This window comes from Heptranchias perlo, chromosome 7 (genome assembly GCF_035084215.1).
Source record: "Heptranchias perlo isolate sHepPer1 chromosome 7, sHepPer1.hap1, whole genome shotgun sequence".
NCBI lineage: Eukaryota > Metazoa > Chordata > Chondrichthyes > Hexanchiformes > Hexanchidae > Heptranchias > Heptranchias perlo.
This window is the reverse complement of record NC_090331.1, coordinates 50,415,545-50,432,954: the sequence shown is the minus strand read 5'-3', so window position 1 is coordinate 50,432,954 and position 17,410 is coordinate 50,415,545. Positions and strand designations below refer to the sequence as shown.

The following is a 17,410-nucleotide window of genomic DNA, read 5'->3' as shown; positions in this document are numbered from 1 at the left end:
GTGTGTGCCAGAGCTTCTAGAAATGTGTAATAAATGGTAGCTTAATACCTCCCTTCTTGGGAATCACTTTACTGCTTCACTTTGCTCTTGCCTTCAATTATTGGCTACCACTTTTGAGCTGGTTTGATATGCACAATAAGGATGTCATTATCTCTATTGCTTTTCTTGGTACTTGAGCCTGTAATTCTTGCTTTCATGTAAACCAAGACATTGGGGTGAATCTGTGGCAGGACAAGAACATTAAAGCTTTCTCAGTGTTTTAAATAACTCTGTGCAACTATTTAATCATTAGTCAGATATAAAATGAATTCAGAAGTAATGATTTTGGGCCTGATCTTGCATTGTTGGACTCTCCTCCCAGTTCTGGGTTTGGATATTTAGGGATACAGATCATTCCAGACCTGCAACATTTTGTCTATTTAAAATACTCTCCATTCATATACCAAAATATATGTGGACCCTCATTGCTAAATCGTTTTTCATCTGAAATGGCATGTACTCTTGAATTTAGATTTAAATTGCTGCTGCAGCATGCTGAGCAGGGAGTATCAGGATTCCATTGTTGCATGTTCCATTGCTGGGTTGTATAATTTGGGTCTGTGTTGAACTGGCTCTCCGCTTTCTGCTGCATTCTTGGGTAGGGATGGAACTCTGCCAGGCTCCCTGTCTCTCATTTGCTATTGGTGCTAGTTCTGCAACCCAACATCTGCAAGATTATGTCCTGTTGTGGGGGCAGTCCTACGAATGTTACATATGTCTATAAATTACTTCCCTTTACTGAAAGTTGGGCCTTTCTCATCTGTTGTAGGGTAAAAGGTGTTTTGCTGTTTGGTCAGCTGGATGTCTTGACATGCATGAAAATCCATAATCATTGAGTGTCCAAATGGAAATGCGCAGAGAGCTTGCTTGTTAAATTAACAATAGCATCACATTTGGGATTTTTGTGGCATTTTATATAGTAGTTAACAAATAAACCACAATTAATGTAACATAAATTATATTGTGTGGGTTTCAGATTCTCATTGACATTGTTTGCTTTTGGTGCTGGAACTGCATTGAGATTTTTATTGTCAAGTTGCAAAAGTGCAGTATAATGCTACTGGTGCCAGGCCCATTTCATACTTGATGAGACTTCGAGATGGTCTTGCCTAAGTTCAACTGTAGCTAGAATGAGGAATGCCTTTTATTTACTTTTGTTTAAAGCTTAAGCAGCCTCTTGTGCCACCATTCTTTTTTCCACCAATTTTTAAAAACTGAAAAATCTTGATGAATAGTGAAATTGCACCAAAATCGTACCTTCAAAACAATAATGTCTTTTTAAAAGAGGATCTGCTGTATTTGATTGACAGTTGAGTATTTTCAATTCTGATAAGCTTTCAAAATACACACCAGTTTGTGCCAGCATCTTCAATTTAATATTAAGTGACCAGGTTGTATATCCTTTTACCTTGAACCAAAATAGTTTTTAAATGCAATGACCCTCCCAAAAAAAATTGAAACTACAAACCTTTAAAATAGCAGAGGGTAGCTGTAGTAAAGTTTTCAATAAACTGTAACATTGTTCTAAAAAGATTTATTTTAAGGCTGCTGTGGAACCTCATTTGGTCTTGATAGACCTACGGTTTTTCTACAGAACATGTACACTAACACATGTATATAAATTAAACACATTATCCCTCATTTGTATTCCCATGGTGAACTGAATCTTGTTACTTGACTCTTACTGTCCTGCCCATTGGTCTGAAATTTCCAGTTCCTGCTCCCTCACTGGTAGTTTTTTTTAGAAGTTCAGTGAACATAGCAAATCGCCTGAAGAGTGGAAAATTCACTTGTCACACAGAGGCTCTTATCAGCAGGAAACAGATGGAGACCTACGCAGAAAAAAATTATCAATGTTAAATTGCATTATTCTGTGCAACAGAGAGGATTAAAACTGCATTTGAGACCTTGGTGGATTAAGCTAATAACTTGGGGATAGTGTTCTACAATTTCTTGGATTTTGAAACCTTGACACAGGAAAAAGAACTTTTACTGAAAAAAATTACTCAAACACACTGTGCATTTTATAAACATTAAAGTAAGTAGATATTAAAACACTTTCAACCAGTGAAAATTCTTTTTGTTTGAACTTTTGCACAGAAATCCTATTGGCATAGGTGAATTTTGCTTGTTACGGTTTTAATTCATAAACAGGTATATATTTCCATATAGTCTCTTAATTGCAACTTGGGGATTGTAAAAGTAGTGGAATGATTTCAATTTATCAATTGTAATTACATTTTAATTTCTGCTACAGGCTGAATTTGGAGTTGGAATTGGCTCATCGAGGAGGAAACTTGTGTTTAGGAGGAGCAAGTGCTACCACAAAAAGATCCTGTTTAAGTAAGTGTATACATCGTGTTATTTTTCAGTTAAATGCCACTATTCACCAAAACCAAGAGTACTCAGAGTGCATAATAGTGATGATATTCCTCATCCTTTTGTTCCTGAGTTAATTTAGAATCAGTCTCTCTCTCTCTTTAGTAGTAGGCATCTAAACTGACACATTTTATGAACATGATTTGAGGATAAGCTTTCATACGAACATGCAAGCCGACAAAACTCGCAAAAGCCAACAAACTGCTTCAGGAAAGCTGACAAATCAAAAGAGAACGTACAACTGGAATAAAAATCCCTGAATAAAGGCTTATAACGAAAGCTACTGTTTAAAGGGCACTGAATAAGTTACATTCCTTTTTATTTCATTGGATTTCAGGATTTTTATTGGTGTTTTAAGATCACATTCTGAAATTCAGTTCATTTTTCAATGAAAATAGAAACCCTCACATGAGTCTCATTCAGTAACAGAAATTGCAAAGTTTCTGAAGACAGAACAAACATCCTTTGATGGGTACACATTGATAGTATCATAGGTGGCCGCCATTCGGCCCATCGTGCCTGTGCCGGCTCTTTGAAAGAGCTATTCAATTAATCTCCTCCTCTTCCCCTTTCCCCTCAAGTATTTGTACAATTCCCTTTCGAAAGTAACTATTGAATCTGCTTCCACCACCCTTTCAGGCAGTGCATTCCAGATCTTTACAACTTGCTGCATTAAAAAAATGTTTCCTCATGTCGCCTCTGGCTCTATTGCTGACCACCGCAAATCTGTGTCCTTTGGTTGCTGACCCTTCTGGCACTGGAAACAGTTTCTCCTTATTTACTCTGTCAAAACTGTTCATGATTTTGAACACCTCTATCAAATCGCCCCATAACCTTCTCTGTTCTAAAGAGAACAACCCCAGCTTCTCCAGTCTCCCCACATATCATCCCTGGCACCATTCTAGTAAATCTCTTCTACACCCTCTCTAAGGCCTTGACATTCCATTGGGAAAATTCTCCCTGCAGAGTGGCAATAGAAACAAATCACCCAGATGCAGTAGGATTGTACAGAACATGCTGCATTCATGCTACTCACATCACTGTAAAACTGTTGAGTCAAGCTACCAGTCTTTGGCAAGCCTCACCATAATATGAACTTGGAGTATTTATATGCACACTTACTAGATTCTGCAAAGTCTCTATTTGGTAAGCTTTTGCAGATTCTCAAAATTGTGCTTTTTGATCTCTTTTTAACAACTTATGGGGATGTCAGAAGTGATAGGTGTTACGCAGGAGTATTTTCTGAAAAGGGGTCTGCTGAGTTTTTACTGAATGCTGATATCAAATATTTAAAAGGTGTGTGCTTTAGATTAGCACATACAGACTAGTCAGTAAACTTAGCTGATCTTCAAGGTGTCACTTTGGAGAGAATCAAGTGACAGGAATGTCAGACACACGTAGTTGACCCATGAATTATATATGTACTGTACGTTCATTTTTTTTTAACGTGGCTTTCCAAAAAAAAAATGCTCCTTAATAATAAAATGTAAAATGTTATCAACCCTCCTCTCTATCCTAGCCCATGGGAAGGTGTTTTCCTCCTAGGGTAACTCTCAAGGATCAAGTCACCAGAAGTTATTGGCTATCTGCTATAGTATTAGGAGTTACAGAGACAGAGACCAAATCGAACCCATGTTGTGATTACTCTGAACTAATGAGCACATTTATGAAGGTTTTGACAAAAAGCCCACTGCTAGGCTCTGCAGTGCCTGGTTAAACCTATAGTGATGGATTGAAAGGGTTGCTGTGAGATAAGCCTAGCCCCTTTATCTGGACCAGCTCTTGCCCAGCACCACAAAGCTTGGCTCCCATCCACAAGACTGTAGCAGAATCACTCAATGACACTGCACTGCCCTGAAGGAACGTCTCGGTCACGTGGAATGAACAGGGAGCATTTGGGCTGATAACACAGCAGATTGAAGCGTTAGGCTCGCACTGCAAGGAAAGTAAACCTGTACACAAGTTAACTTCCACCCACATGGGGGTAAGGGCACAAGCTGTGCGTGTGTGTAATATCCTGAACCATGAGTTTGAGTCAGCTCTTCTGTTAGCCCCACATCAGCAACTGTGGTAAATTTGTATATACGGGTGCGACAGTATAGTGGTTATGTTACTGGACTAGTAATCCAGAGGCCTGGACTAATAATCTGGAGTCATGAGTTCAAATTCTGCCATGGCAGCTGGGGAATTTAAATTCAATTAATTAAAAATAAAATCTGGAATATAAAAAAAACTAGTATCAGTAATGGTGGCCATAAAACTACCAGATTGTCGTAAAAACCCATCTGGCTCACTAATCCCCTTTCGGGAAGGAAACCTGCCATCCTTATCCTGTCTGGTCTATATGTGACTCCAGACCCACAGCAATGTGGTTGATTCTTAATCGCCCTTGAAATGGCCTAGCAAGCCACTCAGTTGTACAATCGCGCTACAGAAAGTCACAATAAGAATAAAATTGGACGGACCACCCGGCATCGGACCACTAGTCACCGGACATGACAAAAGCAAACCAAGCCCAGTCCTCCTCACTAACATCTGGGGATGTGCCAGAATTGGGAGAGCTGTCCCACAGACTAGTCAACTACAAAAGGTATGATTCTGTGAGTATGGCTGTGTCATACTTTTCAGCCAACATCCCAGACTCTTCCATGACCAACCCTGGGGATGTCCTGTCCCTGGCAGTACAGTGATATACAGTCAGGAGGGAGTGGCCTTGGGAGTCTCCAACATTGACTCTGGACCCCATGAAATCTAATGGCATCAGGTCAAACCTGGGCCAGGAAACCTCCTGCTAATTACCACCTACTGCTCTCCCTCAGCTGATGAATCAGTCCTCCTCCATGTTGAGCATCACTTGGAGGAAGCACTGAGGGTAACTAGGACTCTGAAGTCCCCCACCCAGAGTACATTCTATGTCCATCACCAAGAGTGGCTCGGTAGCACCACTACTGACCGAGCTGGACAAGTCCTGAAGGACATAGCTGCCAGACTGGGCCTGCGGCAGGTGGTGAGCGAACCAACACTAGGGATAAACCTACTTGACCTCATCCTCACCAATCTACTTATCGCAGATGCATCTGTCCATGACAGTATTGGTAGGAGTGACCACCGCACAGTCCTTGTGGAGATGATGTCCCATCTTCACACTGAGGACACCATCCAACGTGTTGTGTGGCACTACCACCGTGCTAAATGGGATAGATTCAGAACCGATCTAGCAGCTCAAAATTGGGCATCCATGAGGCGCTGTGCGCCATCAGCAGCAGCAGCAGAATTGTATTCCAGCACAATCTGCAACCTCATGGCCCGGCATATTCCTCACTCTACCATTACCAACAAGCCAGGGGATCAACTCTGGTTCAATGAGGAGTGTAGAAGAGCATGCCAGGAGCAGCACCAAGCGTACCTAAAAATGAGGTGCCAACCTGGTGAAGCTACAACACTGGACTTACATGCATGCTAAACAATGGAAGCAACATACTGTAGACAGAGCTAAGCGATTACATAACCAACGGATCAGATCAAAGCTGTGCAGTCCTGCCACATCCAGTCGTGAATGGTAGTGGACAATCAAACAATTAACGGGAGGAGAAGGCTCTGTGAACATCCCCATCCTCAATGATGGCAGAGTCCAGCACATGAGTGCAAAAGACAAGGCAGAAGTGTTTGCAACCATCTTCAGCCAGAAGTGCTGAGTGGATGATCCATCTCGGCCTCCTCCCAATATCCCCACCATCACAGAAGGCAGTCTTCAGCCAATTCGATTCACTCCACGTGATAAAGAAATGGCTGAGTGCACTGGATACAGCAAAGGCTACGGGCCCGACAACATCCCGGCTGTAGCGCTGAAGACTACAGAACTAGCCGTGCCTCGAGCCAAGCTGTTCCAGTACAGCTACAACACTGGCATCTACCCGACAATGTCCTGTCCACAAAAAGCAGGACAAATCCAATCTGGCCAATTACCGCCCCATTAGTCTACTCTCAATCATCAGCAAAGTGATGGAAGATGTCGTCGATAGTACTATCAAGCGGCACTTACTCACCAATAACCTGCTCACCGATGCTCAGTTTGGTTCTGGCAGGACCACACGACCCCAGACTTCGTTATAGCCTTGGTCCAAACATAGACAAAAGAGCTGAATTCCAGAGGTGAGGTGAAAGTGACTGCCCTTGACATCAAGGCAGCATTTGACGGAGTGTGGCACCAAGGAGCCCTAGTAAAATTGAAGTCAATGGGAATCGGGGAAAACTCTCCAGTGGCTGGAGTCATACCTAGCACAAAGGAAGATGGTAGTGGTTGTTGGAGGCCAATCATGTCAGCTGCAGGACATTGCTGCAGGAGTTCCTCAGGGCAGTGTCCTGGGCCCAACCATTTTCAGCTGTTTCATCAATGACCTTCCCTTCTCCATAAGGTCAGAAATGGGGATGTTTGCTGATGATTGCACAGTGTTCAGTTCCATTCACAACCCCTCAGATAATGAAGCAGTCCGTGCCCGCATGTAGCAAGTCCTGGACAACATCCAGGCTTGGGCTGATAAGTGGCAAGTAACATTCGCGCCAGACAATGACCATCCCCAACAAGAGAGTGTCTAACCACCTCCCCATGGCATTCAACGGCATTACCGTCTCTGAACCCCCCAGCATCAACATCCGGGGGGTCACCCTTGATCAGAAACTTAATTGGATCAGCCACATAAATACTGTGGCTACAAGAGCAGGTCAGGGGCTGGGTATTCTGTGGCGAGTGACTCACCTCATGACTCCCCAAAGCCTTTCCACCATCTACAAGGCACAAGTCAGGAGTGTGATGGAATACTCTCCACTTGCCTGGATGAGTGCAGCTCCAACAACATTCAAGAAGCTCAACACCATCCAGGACAAAGCAGCCTGCATGATTGGCACCCCATCCAACACCCTAAGCATTCACTCCCTTCACCACCAGTGCACCATGGCTGCAGTGTGTACCATCTACAGGATGCACTGCAGCAACTTGCCAAGGCCTCAACAGCACCTCCCAAACCCGCGACCTCTACCACCTAGAACGATAAGGGCAGCAGGCACATGGGAACAACACCACCTGCACGTTCCCCTCCAGGTCACACACCATCCCGACTTGGAAATATATCACTGTTCTTTCATCGTTGCTGGGTCAAAATCCTGGAACTCCCTACCTAACAGCTCTGTGGGAGAACCTTCACCACACGGACTGCAGCAGTTCAAGAAGGCGGCTCACCACCACCTTCTCAAAGGCAATTAGGGATGGGCAATAAATGCTGGCCTTGCCAGTGATGCCCACATCCCATGAACGAATAATAAAAAAAAATTGACTGTCCACTCCAAAAGTGGATGGTTGACAACTATGTTCTACCAGTTCAAAGACATTAGACAACCCAAGTCTCAACCAACTTAAGGAAAAATAACTAGAAGAACTGGCAAGGACTGAACATTCAGAAAAGTTGCTTTTCCTTAAAACATTTTTGCCAAAGATAAAACTATCGACATGATGTCACCATCAGAAGGGGAATACTGGGAGGAGAAATTCCTGCTTTGTTAACCAGGGAATAAGAATTTGTCAACAATAGAAAAAGAACTGAGGTGCAATACTTAACTTAAGATAGGCTTTCCAGCATCCATAATTAACACCCTTCTGTCCTTGGGCATTGTGTGGAGTTGCTCTGATCTTTCCCAGTCGCTTCCGGACCACGCTGTCTTCGGGTGAAAGTGATCTGAGTCACAGATTTAGGAGCACTGCACAAACAGAGGCTGGAATCATTGACAGTTCACTCAACAAAAAAAAAGGGGGTGGTAACTATGAGCTTCCTCTTCCAGGATTAGGAACTGCAGCCAAAGAGAAATGAGGCAGGGGTTCATCACTGCTTCAAGTTCTGAGGCACCATTTAGGGGGAAGATATTTGAAAGTGTCTTTATTTGTGCATCCGTACAAATTTAGGATCATCAGTTATGGGGAGTTTTTTTTGTTTAGCTTCCAAAACACTGTTGGAAGATACTTTCAATGAGAACAACAAATGCATGTTGTGTTGCTACTTTTAGGAATAGCTGAATATGAATAATAAAGATGACTATAAGACTTACTATGCAGATGATAGAAAAAGCTCTTCCAATTGTTACATCTTCCCAATTAAATCAACTTATGTGCATTGCCTTGCATCAAGTGGATTTGTGATCGTTTTCAGTAATCACTTTATAGAGAAATAATATGCTTAGACCATTCAAAGTCTGCAGCCTGTATTATATTTCACTACCTACAAAAATATTTGTACTGTAAACTCACTTAAATTAAAATGGTTACATTTGTAAGTTATGGGGAGAAAATACAAATTTTAATCTCTCTATGCACACATGAACTAGAGCTGCTTTGCAGAACACTGAACCGATACAGTTCTAGATAAGGACTCAGTACGTCTTAAGCATAGTCTTTCTGAACATTTGATCTGCATAGTTGCTGATGACATACTCCAACATCCTCGATGTCTAAAAATTGAAGGTACATGGCAAAATGTTCAAATAAAATACTTTAGTATTTACAGCACAGAAACAGGCCATTTGGCCCAACTGATCTTTGCCAGTATTTATGCTCAAAATGAGCCCCTTTCCATCCTACTTCATCTAAGCATATCCTTCTATTCCTTTCTTTCTTATGTACTTATCTAGCTTTCCTTTAAATGCATCTATGCTATTTGCTTCAACTACTCCCTGTGGTAGTGAGTTCCACTTTCTAACCACTCCCTGGGTAAAGAAGTTTCTTCTGGATTTATTAGTGAATCTTATATTTATGTCGCCTAGTTTTGGACCGTACCACAGGTGGAATCATCTCTGCATCTATCATTTCAAACCACTTCATAATTTGAAAGACCTCTATTAGGTTACCCCTTAGCCTTTTTTCCAGAGAAAAGAGCCCTAGTCTGTTCGGTCTGTCCTGAGGTATGACCTCAGTTCTGGTATCATCTTTGTAAATCTTTTTTGCACCTTCTCCAGTGCCTCTGTCCTATTTGTAATATGGAGACTAGAACTGTGTATAGTACTGCCAAGTGTGGTCTAACCAAGGTTCAGTACAAGTTTAACCCTAATAATAGAACCAGGCTTGGCCACAACGCTTCATATGGTGGCGTAGTTGCTGACATTTGCTGTTCAGACTCAATTGTGGCTAAGCGGGAGAGAGGAACTGAAGGGCACCTAGTGCCTGTGCAACTGTGCCCTAGGGAAGGGGAGAAGAATGCAGACAAGTGTGGAAAATTATCAAGGGCGGGGTGGGGAAGGAAGAACAAGAGAAACTGTTCTGTTTTAGTCAAAGTAGTGATGTGTTTAAAGTGATTTTTCAGTTGACATGTCTTAAATGAATAATGTAACCATCAATTTACTTTTAACACCTCTTGCACCAGACTGAGGTATTTTGCAGACTGGTTTTCATTTATATCAATTGAAGTATTTTAAATGGAATAGAGGAACCTTGGTGTGCAGATACAGATCATTTGAAGGTGGCAGTGCAGGTAGATAAGGCAAATGAAATACTTGGTGTTGTATCTGGAGACAGATACATAGAATAACCCTTTGACTATCCTCTAGTTTTCACAATATTTTAATGTTGAGCAAATTATGCATATGTCTAATGCCAGATGTTAGGAAATAAAATTGCAAACATATGCCACCATGAAATATTTAATTCATAACATTCCTAAATCTTGCATTCTTTTATTTGTGTTTGTGCAAAAATGATACTGCAGATTTTAAATGGTTACTGGAATCTAATCCTGATCATTCTTGCTGCTTTAACAAACTGGTGTAAGCTGGGAATATCTTACTAGATGTTAGCTGTCTGCCATTATTAATTTAGCTTTCTGTTTTGCTGCAGGATTGAATCTTGTTTGGCATTACTGGTTATATTTAGGATCAAACAAAGTAATTTAGTTAAAGTACAGAAGAAAAAAGTAAAACTGTTCTTGCTTTTTAAATCTAAGTAGTAATTTCTTCATTTTTCACAGAGGAATGAAAAACAAGGTCCTGAAAGAGACATTGCACATTTTCTAAATATTATTTTGTCTGGCTTACATAAATATAATCACTTTCACAATATTGTCCTCCCATCAGGCAGCTTGGTATATCACAATTGACACCTTAACAAAATTCACTTCTTTACTTGGCTGGTCTATTGAAATTGGTGTCTTTTCTGTGATTAAGTCTAACAGCCTGCATTTTACTTGTAATGTTGTGAAGTTTGTTGATTAGATACTGTAGAAAATAGAAAGTGGTGTCCCAGGTGAGTCATTACAGGAACAATCATCAAGAGACAAGATGGGAACAAATGGGTCAAATGCTGTTTTAGTAGATTGCATTGTGAGGAACTGATGCTCTTGGGAACTGGAAATTAGCAATGATTGATATACCTGTCTGTGGTGGTGACTGAGCTAGTGTGACAGGAATGGTTGGTTAGTGGACATAATGCAGTGATCAGGAAACTGGTCTGTCATATAGCAGCAAAAAGTATTTTGTGTGCATACATGTTTGCTGAATGTGACCATTCATATTGGGTTTAAACATTATCACTTGGTCACCAGTGACAATTATTTTACAATAATACTTTAGTACTGATTGTCACTTGCTGTTGTCAATTATATATTGTACAGCATATTGGATCAGCCAAAATCACTTGGTCAGTTTTCCATACTGTATATCAAAACTATAGGTAGAAGGAACCATAGCATTTCTTCAATTGCAGTATTGTCTAAAATGTAAAATGGCAATTTATAAGTTATATTTGGATACAAATAAGTCTCAGCATTTGATACAACTTGTATATTGAAAAGATTGCAATGTAAAATTGATATTTTACAAGATCTTTATTTTTAACCCTATAGCAAGATGTTACTTTATAAATCTAACTTGACATGCTGCTGTAGCACAACCGTTTACATTTGCTATCTTGTGCACAAAGTTCTGCAGCAAACCTTAATAGGGAAAAACTATTGGCTACATGACATTCATTCATGGGATGTGGACAGCACTGGCAAAGCCAGCATTTATTGCCCATCCCTAATTGCCCTTGAGAAGGTGATGGTGAGCTGCCGCTGCCTTGAACCGCTGCAGTCCGTATGGTGAAGGTACTTCCATTGCTGGTAGGTAGGGAGTTCCAGGATTTTGTCCCAGTGACTATGAAGGAACAGCGATACATTTCCAAGGCAGGATGGTGTGTGACTTGGAGGGGATTGTGCAGGTGGTGTTCCCATGCACCTGCTGCCCTTGTCCTGGGTGGTAGGACTAAAGGAAGATGGATGGTTAAGGAGAAAAGTAATGCTGTAAATAAAATTCTGTTTGGCTGAATCACATTTGTATCCAGTTGGCATATTCTGACATTTAGGATTTCATAATGGATGTGCCTTTTTCAGCTGTTTTATTGACTTTTCAATTGGGTCAAGTGGGGAGTTAAGAAATGAACCAAAATTGTACACTGACTGCATTTACAGAAAAAAGTTGCAGTTATATTGCATCTTCAACACACAAAAAAGCCCCACAGTGCTTCACAAACGAATGTTGAGCTAAATAGATATTAGGAAAGTGACCAGAAGCTTGGTCAGGGGTGGGTTTTGAGAGAGAGAGAGAGAAGTTTATGGAGAGAATTCCAGTGTGGGGCCTAGATAGCAGAAAGCATAGCAGCGGGATAATGGAGTGAAAGATGCATAAGTTGCCAGTGTCAGGAAGAGAGTTACGGTTGTAGGGCTGGAGGAAGTTGCAAAAAAAAGGCCATAAAAGGGATTTAGACACTATGAAGGAACAGCGATACATTTCCAAGGCAGGATGGTGTGTGACTTGGAGGGGATTGTGCAGGTGGTGTTCCCATGCACCTGCTGCCCTTGTCCTGGGTGGTAGGACTAAAGGAAGATGGATGGTTAAGGAGAAAAGTAATGCTGTAAATAAAATTCTGTTTGGCTGAATCACATTTGTATCCAGTTGGCATATTCTGACATTTAGGATTTCATAATGGATGTGCCTTTTTCAGCTGTTTTATTGACTTTTCAATTGGGTCAAGTGGGGAGTTAAGAAATGAACAGATGAGATTTTTAAATTTGAGGTGTTGGGGGACCATGACTTTAAAAAAAAAAATCATTCATGGGATGTGGGCGTCACTGGCGAGGCCAGCATTTATTGCCCATCCCTAATTGCCCTTGAAGGTGGTTGTTGGAGGTCAATCATGTCAGCTGCAGGACATCGCTGCAGGAGTTCCTCAGGGCAGTTTCCTAGGCCCAACCATCTTCAGCTGCTTCATCAATGACCTTCCCTCCATCATAAGGTCAGAAATGGGGATGTTCGCTGATGATTGTACAGTGTCCAGTTTCATTCGCACCCCCTCAGATAATGAAGCAGTCCGTGCCCGCATGCAGCAAGACCTGGACAACATCCAGGCTTGGGCTCATAAGTGGCAAGGAACATTTGTGCCAGACAAGTGCCAGGCAATGACCATCTCCAACAAGAGAGAGTCTAATCACCTCCCCTTGACATTCAACAGCATTACCATCACCATATTCCCCCACCATCAACATCCTGGGGGTCAGCATTGACCAGAAACTAAACTGGACCAGCCATATAAATACTGTGGCTACAAGAGCAGGTCAGAGGCTGGGTATTCTGCAGCGAGTGACTCACCTCCTGACTCCCCAAAGCCTTTCCACCAAGGTACAAGTCAGGACTGTGATGGATACTCTCCACGTGCCTAAATGAGTGCAGCTCCAACAACACTCGAAGCTCGACACCATCCAGGACAAAGCAGCCCGCTTGATTGACACCCCATCCACCACCCTAAACCTTCATTCCCTTCACCACTGGCGCACCGTGGCTGCAGTGTGTACCATCCATAGGATGCACTGCAGAAACTCGCCAAGGCTTCTTCGACAGCACCTCCCAAACCAGTGACCTCTACCACCTAGAAGGACAAGGGCAGCAGGCACACAGCATCCCGACTTAGAAGTGTATCGCCATTCCTTCATTGTCGCTGGGTCAAAATCCTAGAACTCCCTACCTAACAGCACTGTGGGAGAACCTTCACCACACACACTGCAGTGGTTCAAGAAGGTGGCCTTGCCTGCAACACCCACATTCAATGAACGAATAATAAAAAAATATCATAGGTTACAGCACAGGAGGAGGCCATTTGGCCCATCGAGTCCGCACTGGCTCTATGCAAGAGTGATGCAGCTAGTCCCTGTCCCCGTAGCCCTGGAAATGTTTTCCTTTCAAGTACTTACCCAGTTCCCTTTTGAAGGCCATGATTGAATCTGCCTCCACCACCCCCTCGGGCAGTGCATTCCAGATCTCAATCACTTGCTGAGTAAAATAGTTTTTCCCCTCATGTCACCTTTGGTTCTTTTGCCAATCATCTTAAATCCATGTCCTGTGGTTCTTGACCCTTCTGCCAATGGGAACAGTTTCTCTATCTACTGTCTGGACCCTTCATGATTTTGAATACCTCTGTCAAATCTCCTCGCAACCTTCTCTGTTCCAAGGAGAACAACCCCAGCTTCTTCAGCCTATCCACGTAACTAAAGTCCCTCATCCCTGGAATCATTCTAGTAAATCTCTTCTGCACCCTTTCTAAGGCCTTCACATCTTTCCTGAAGTGTGGTGCCCAGAACTGGACACAATACTCCTGTTGTGGCCAAACCAGTGTTTGATGCAGATTCATCATGACTTCCATACTTTTGTACTCTGTGCCTCTATTTATAAAGCCCAGGATTCTGTATGCTTTTTTAACTGCTTTCTCAACCTGCCCTGCCACTTCCAACAATTTGTATGTATACGCCCAGATTTGTGTCCTGTACCCCTTTTAGAGTTTTGCCCTCCAGTTTATATTGCCTCTCCTTGTTCTTCCTACCGAAATGTATCACTCTGCATTTTTCTGCGTTTAAATTTCATAGGAGTGGAGGTGGGTGAGGTTACAGAGGTGGAAATAGGCAGCCTTAATGATGAAAGAATATGGGATTGGCAGTTCTACTCTGTCAATGGCTTCAATCTTTAGGTAGGCTAGCTGATTGTGAATTTTTATTCACATTATTATATTCTACTGATAATGTAATGAGTCAAGAGATTTAGTAACTTTTTTTTATAATAGAAAAATCTTTCAATCTGATATTAAGGTTAATTGCATGTTTGTCTTTACAGGGAGAGAAAGTAGGACTTTAGACTTGTTAGATTGAGCTAGATCAAGTATGCAGCAAGACTTTGAAATAGATGTGGTTTCATGATTATATATAAAGTTTTCACCTTACTTGGTTCTTCAGAAATTTCTGGCACTTGAGGATAGTTGATTATTTAAGAGTTCCTATAACTTATGTTTGAGTATTTAAAAAGACCAGAACATTTTTCTTTTAAAGGATCTAAGATTATTTTTCTGAATGTTCTTATTCACTTGACAGTCCCTAGTCATTTAATGCAAGTGGTGCATTTGATAACTGTCACACCCTCTGTGCCCATAGGCTTGAATTCTTTACCATTTTTGTCCTTGATATCTTTATATTCCAAGAGGATTCATCTGTGCTGTTTCCTGCAAACTTTTCTCATTGGTTATATATGCAGTTTCTCCAGACATTTTTGTTTAAAAAGGAAACAAAAATTAACTCAGATTTATGAGAGATTGATGTTTACTGGAGTGAAAGCAAATCAGTGAATTCTGAATAGAAGAAAACAAACAAACAGCTTTTAACATTAAAAAAGTTGCTGTAAATTCCATAAGAATTTTTTCCATTTGCCTATCCATTATATTTCCAGTTGCCTTACCAATTATGAAAAGTATTTGAATATATTGAGAATCCACAGCACAGAAGCAGGGCTTTTGGCCCAAATGGTCTATGCCAGTGTTTATATTCCACATGTGCTGCCTCCTACTCTAATTACCTCTTTCCACCATGCCCTCATCTCTTTATTCCCTTCTCCCTGTATGTGTCAAGTCTCTCCATAAATAGGTTAGTGCTGGTTTACCAATTCCATGTGGCAGTGAGTTCCACATTCTCACCACTGTAAAGAAATTCATCCTAAATTCTTTATTTGATCTGTTACTGAATCTTATATTTATGACCCCTTGTTCCAGACTCATCCCAACTGGAAACCATTTCTCCAAATCCACTCCATCAAACCTTTTCATTATTTTAAAGATGTCCATCAGGTCTCCTTTTAGTATGTTAACTAGAATTGCACAGTTATCAGTGTGGTCTAACCAAGGTTCGATATAAATTTAACATTAACTCCTCTGGAAATGATCCCCAATACTTTGTTTGCACTCAAGACCTTATCAACTTATGTTGCTACTTTGTATTTTATGTATCAGTATTCCCAGATCTCTGCTTCTCTACCTCATTTAGTTTCTTACCTTCTAAGGAATTATTCCTCCTACCAAAATGAACCAGCTTGTATCTTACTATATTGAACTTTATTTTTCCATTTATCAGCCCACTCTGCAAGCATATTTGTTGTCTTGTATTTTGCTGCAGTCTTCTACATTAGCAGCTATTTCCTCCAATTTGGTTAGTTCCAAATTTTGGCACCATACTTCCAATTCCAACACTGATCCCTTCAGGACAGCACTTCCCACTAGTCCGAGAAACTCCCTTATCTCCTACCCTCTTCTGTTTTGTAGCCATCTTTCACTTCATTCTGCTACCTGACCTGACTTCACAAGCCCTATGACAGGTCAGGGAATGTGATGCCTTATCAAAAGCCTTCTGAAAATTTATACCATATCTGCTGCATTGCCCTTGTCTACTGTTGTTTCTTCAAACAATTCAGTACGGTTGGTAAAATATGACCTCAGAGGTCCATGCTGACTTATTATATTGTGTCTCTAGATATATTATCTTTGGGCAAAGATTCTAGTATCTTTCCTACCACTGATGTGAAGGTAAGTAGTCTATAGTTCCCTGGATTAGTTCTAGCTCCCTTTTTGAAAATGGGAACCTACAAAGGCTGTTATGCCCATCCTCTGGCACAATTCCTTCTTGAACTGAATTTTTACATAAGGATACTAGTGCAGTGGCTATCTTCTCCCTAGTTTCTTTGAGTATTTGTGGGTGTAGTTTTTCCAATATCTCCTTTCATTGTATAGTAACTGTTGTAATATCTCTTGCCTTCAACTACTGTCATTTTCGGATAGCCTCTTCAGGTGAAAACTGAATCTATTCAGTAACGTCTCCTGTGAGTTTATCTTGCTCGTCCCTTAGTGGCCCTATCCTTATCTTAATTCTCCTTTTGTTACTTATATGCTTATAGAATACTTTACTTTTTTATATTCTTCAATATTTTCATCTCTTTGCCTCCCCAATTGTCATTTTCACCCCTTTTCTAAACTCAAATTCCCATGTTATCCTCACTTTTTTTGTTTATGTACTTTGTGTATGACTTTTTCTTTAGATTCAATTTCATCCTATCCTTTATTCATCTATGACTTCTCATTCTTGGCTAGTTTCTTATTTTTTTTTAGTAGGAATATAGGAACAGGAGTAGGCCATTCGGCCCCTTGAGCCTGCTCCACCATTTGATAAGATCATGGCTGATCTGTGATCTAACTCCATATACCTGCCTTTGGCCCATATCCCTTAATACCTTTGGTTGCCAAAAAGCTATCTATCTCAGATTTAAATTTAGCAATTGAGCTAGCATCAATTGCCATTTGCAGAAGAGAGTTCCAAATTTCTACCACCCTTTCTGTGTAGAAGTGTTTTCTAATCTCACTCCTAAAAGGTCTGGCTCTAATTTTTAGGCTGTGCCCCCTACTCCTGGAATCCCCAACCAGTGGAAATAGTTTCCCTTTATCCACCCTATCTGTTCCCCTTAATATCTTATAAACTTTGATCAGATCACCTCAATCTTCTAAACGCTAGAGAATACAACCCCAATTTGTGTAATCTCATCCTCGTAACTTAACCCTTGAAGTCCGGGTATCATTCTAGTAAACCTACGCTGCATTCCCTCCAAGGCCACTATGTCCTTC

General features: G+C 41.2%; 1 protein-coding gene across 4 annotated transcripts in view; it reads left to right on the top strand.

Annotated features, from left to right (window-relative positions):
* Nucleotides 1–17,410, top strand: part of ubr3 (ubiquitin protein ligase E3 component n-recognin 3) — a 323,662-nt gene that overhangs the window by 202,649 nt on the left and 103,603 nt on the right. For all 4 annotated transcript variants that reach the window (XM_067987503.1, XM_067987502.1, XM_067987501.1 and 1 more), the window contains one exon: nucleotides 2,297–2,382. In XM_067987503.1, the coding sequence (XP_067843604.1) occupies nucleotides 2,297–2,382 (86 nt within the window). The remainder of the gene's footprint in view (nucleotides 1–2,296; nucleotides 2,383–17,410) is intronic.